Raw genomic sequence first — 4,205 nt, forward strand, 5'->3', positions numbered from 1 at the left:
TGTGTGTGTGTGTGTGTGTGTGTGTGTGTGTGTGTGTGTGTGTGTGTGTATAGAGTCTTTTACGTTTGTGGAAAATTATTTAGCTTTCAGATTTTATGTACATACTGTATGCATCAGTTACAAAGAGAAACCATATGAATTAAGATGTTTATTATGTAATTATATTTTCTCATCTACTTTTTTATTTCAGCTTCATGGCGTACAGAGGTTTTGTACTAGGTTTTTACTAATAATTGGCATTATTATAAGAAATACTTGCATATTTTTCTACATCACTTTTTTCATCCATAAAAACTTCAGTTTTTACGTCAGTTTCTTGAAACATTTTGTCCGGTGGATTTAGCCAGTGATAAAACATCCTGACAGGGTGCATGTGGCTGCAGAGCTGTGGTTTAGACAGTTTTTAGGCTCTTTTCTGTAACACTATTTGAACTGAAGATGCTGGTCACACGTGCAGAACAGTCTTGTCTTCATGACTGGTGGTGATGTCAGATGTGGATGCAGGACAGACTTGAGTAGTAGATCAGCTGTAACTCAGTCGTGTCTGTTTTCAGGTGATGGATCCTGAACGACAGAAACGAAGAGAGGAGATTCAGAAGGCCATGAGCTTTATCCAGTAAGAGACCCCACAGATCTACATGACTCTCCTGCTGTCTGAATGTTATTAAATCTTTTTTCTGTTCACCAGGTCGTCACTGCCTTTCCCAGAGCCGGAGAGTTATGAGGTTAGTATTAAAAAAAAAACTTTTCCACTTTTTTCATATCTCTAAAAAACACTCTGGTGCAGGATTAACCTTCACATTGTACTAAGAGCAAACACCCATTCTGATCCACTGATAACTCACTTGAGACTGGATGTCAACCAGAGCTGGGCGGTTTGACCAAAATTTTATATCATGGTATTTTCAACATTTACACCGGTTTCATGGTACATCGCAGTATTTTTCTTTTCATCACAGGTCAGCTGATACTAAAATGCACAATCACTGCATATTAACTTTTTTCTTTTACTGTACCTCTGTCTGTGTCATTAATCGTGTTTCCATCCAGTTTTAGAGTGAATTTTTATCGAACTTTTCAAAATTCGCAAAAAATTAAATAAATAGAAATTCGAATCTAGACTGTTTCCATCTAGTTTTCCTCTTGACTGTTTGATGCGAATAAACGACGCTACGCAGCGCGTGATTACGTCAGACGAGGCTACGCCGCGCGTGATTACGTCAGACGAGGCTACGCCGCGCGTGATTACGTCAGACGTTGGCGACAAGCATTGTAGTAAACAGGAAGTGAAACTTGCTAACTAGCAGAGGCTAATCATCTCGGGACAATGGAGCGATTTTTTCATGAATCTTGGGCAAGTTGTAATTATCTATTCAGCTAGTACAGGCTATGTTTAACGCTGCCAGGAGACGTAGGGAAATAAACACAATGTTAAACTACGCAGCAGAACGTACCTGTTGTTTGCAGCCATGTTTTCGTGCGTTTATGATAACATCCGGGACGAGGCAGGAAAGCAGAAACAGCTGAACGTCACGTGAGGTAAATATGCGCTACGTCAGAATTTATTCAGCAAACGTGTTTCCATCTCCCGTTTTGCGCATTTACTATTTTGCGAATCATCCGAAAACCACCTCAAGCGAGCGTAAAAACTTTAGCGAATTGAGGATTTTTTTTGTCTGCAGACTGGCCCTCTTCTACCTCTTAGGTTGGACGGCACTTTTCACTCCTTTGACTCACTCGTCTGATGATATGCATTAAAGGGCAGTGGGTTTGGCTCCTTCCCTGGGACGTGGTACTTGAGATATAACCACCAGAAGATAACGGGGTAGTTTGGCTGCAGTCGTGCCGCAGATCAAGCCCTGTGACTGTGACCGGTTGAGATAGGGCTGCGCAGTATATGCGGTAGACGGTAGAAACGGTATGAAAGTTGGCCTACGGTAGAAATTTACGCTCTACCGTCATATCGTCGTTACATCATCACACCTGTGTCAACAGGGCCGTGAGTGCAGAGACAACTGAGCAGGAGGAGTTGGAAATATAATGAAGAAATTCTAGTGTTTTAAAACACGAATAGAGAATAAATCCTCAAAATATCCTCCCGCTGTAGAAAAGTTACGTCGTGTCGCGGGATCATAATCTGTTCCTCTCCTCTCGCTGCACGTCGCGCAGAGCACTTTAACAACTGTAGTTCCACACCCAACTGTCAGAGGAAAAACTTGTTTTTTAAAGTATTGTTACTCACAGACATGATTAAATAAAATGACGTGGACATTCGTTCAGTCATAAATCCATCTTGCTAATGTGAAGTCGGCTTCTGCTCTGATGATGAAGATGATAAAGATGAGCGCGCAGCAGCTGATAGTAGGCAGAAGCTCATTGTTTGGCAGGTAGATATTAAAGCAAAAACGTTGGGTTTGATTAAGATTAGAGTTTTCTGCAAAAAAAAGCTCTAAAAATTACATTATCTTTTTATGATAATTTTCTACCTCGATATATACTGTTACCATGAAGGGGTACAGTTTATACCCTGATATGAGTTTGAGGTCATACCGTCCGGTCCTAGGTTGACAGCTAGCTTCTCCAGCGGTTCTTAGATCTGATCGAGCCGAGCACGCTCATGCTCTGAAATGTTTTCAACTTTAATCAGCCATTCTCTGCGGTGTACTGAACATTTCCTGAAAGTGTAATAAGCATTTCCTGAACATTTCGTATAAATCTGTTGTGTACTTTTTGAGATAAAAGCACAGGTTGTGAGTAGGGCTGGGTATCGATTCAGATTTCCCAAATCGATTCGATTCACAGGGACCTGATTCGATTCACGATTCAGTTTGATTAATTTCTGAATTAGTTAAGGATATCATGCAGTAACACATTTACTTTGATAGGACATTCTCAAAGGAAATAATTCTGCATATAGTAGAAACTAATTCAAACTTGTTACTTTGGTAAAATTATAAACATTAAGGACAAACTTGTAAATTGAAGTTTAATCTTGAAATAAAACTGTCTCAAGTTTCAAAGGTTTAAACTAAAAAGGAATTTCAAGAGAAAGAGTTGTTGGATACATTAGTTTTCTAAGTTGTTTCTAAAATTTATGAATAATATTGGTAACAAAACTAAACAATTTTGTTAGACTGACATATTTATACATGCTGAGAACAGTTTCAGTCAGATATTTACATACAGTAGTTTTGGTTCGAGCCACTCGAAGCTTCGTTTCCCGTTACCGCGTCCGAGCGCAAATCTTTGCAAACAAAAGTTGTCCTGGTCTCTGTTATCTTTAAGTTCAGCTGAGAATCAGCTGTAATGTTAGTGATTCCTTATTTTCTTTTGTTTTGATCCAGACAACTTGTTGTCGGGAACTGAAAAAATAAAGTTTTCAGTTTCAAATATTTTTTTCAGTTTCAAATTTTTTTTATTTTCCAGTTTAAAAAACTTTTTATTTTGAACAAAACTTATGGCCCCAGTTTAGCTCCATATAAACCTCTTTGTTTCTACACTTATTGTCATGTTCCTTTCAGGCATTTCTGACCCAGTTGGTGTGCAACTTGCTGGATGAGGGGAATTCTTGTTTCCGAGATGGAGACTGGCGTCAGGGAGCTCACCAGTATGGAGAGGGGATCAGTGTAGCCCGCTATGCTCAGGCTGAAGCCGTCGTCATTCCCTACGAGCTGCTGGAGAGCCTCTACGTGAACAGGGCCGCTGCCTTCTACCAGATGGTGAGAATGGTGGCTTAAATTCAGATTTAGTTGACCAAGGTGTTTTTGTTGATCAATAAAAGACCTTAGAGACTTGGCGTCTGGTTGTAGCATTCTGAGTCAGATGCAAATAGAAACATGCCTACTTTGTTGCACAATATAGTTCTGTGTTATTAATCACGTCAGATAGCCACTTAGTGTTATTACTAGTAGAGGTGATGCATTCAACTTCATCACAGATGTGTAGGAAAGTGCAACTTCAATTTCTGTTTTTGCTCCGAGTTATCAAAATGGTTAAAAAAAAGATTATTGCAAATATTGTGCCATTTTCTGTTTTAGGAGTTTGCTTTTGCCATGTTTTCTTTAATAAGAAGTAACTTAAACATTTCTGCAGCTCCTAGTCTCTGTGTGGGATAAGAAGGAAGGAAAAACCAAGAATCGTTGGGCCTCATGCAAGAACCGTTGGTACACACAGATTTGTTCTTAAGTTGTGCGTACGAGTGATTT

The 4,205-nt window shown here is 39.5% G+C and overlaps 1 protein-coding gene across 2 annotated transcripts in view; it reads left to right on the top strand.

Moving 5' to 3' along the window:
- zc3h7bb (zinc finger CCCH-type containing 7Bb) overlaps window positions 1-4,205 on the top strand; it is a 34,103-nt gene that overhangs the window by 1,004 nt on the left and 28,894 nt on the right. For both annotated transcript variants that reach the window (XM_014033611.1, XM_014033612.1), the window contains exons 2-4: window positions 555-616; window positions 689-725; window positions 3,522-3,719. In XM_014033611.1, the coding sequence (XP_013889065.1) occupies window positions 558-616; window positions 689-725; window positions 3,522-3,719 (294 nt within the window). In that variant the 5' untranslated portion in view covers window positions 555-557. The remainder of the gene's footprint in view (window positions 1-554; window positions 617-688; window positions 726-3,521; window positions 3,720-4,205) is intronic.

Source organism: Austrofundulus limnaeus, unplaced genomic scaffold, assembly GCF_001266775.1.
Source record: "Austrofundulus limnaeus strain Quisiro unplaced genomic scaffold, Austrofundulus_limnaeus-1.0 Scaffold1785, whole genome shotgun sequence".
NCBI lineage: Eukaryota > Metazoa > Chordata > Actinopteri > Cyprinodontiformes > Rivulidae > Austrofundulus > Austrofundulus limnaeus.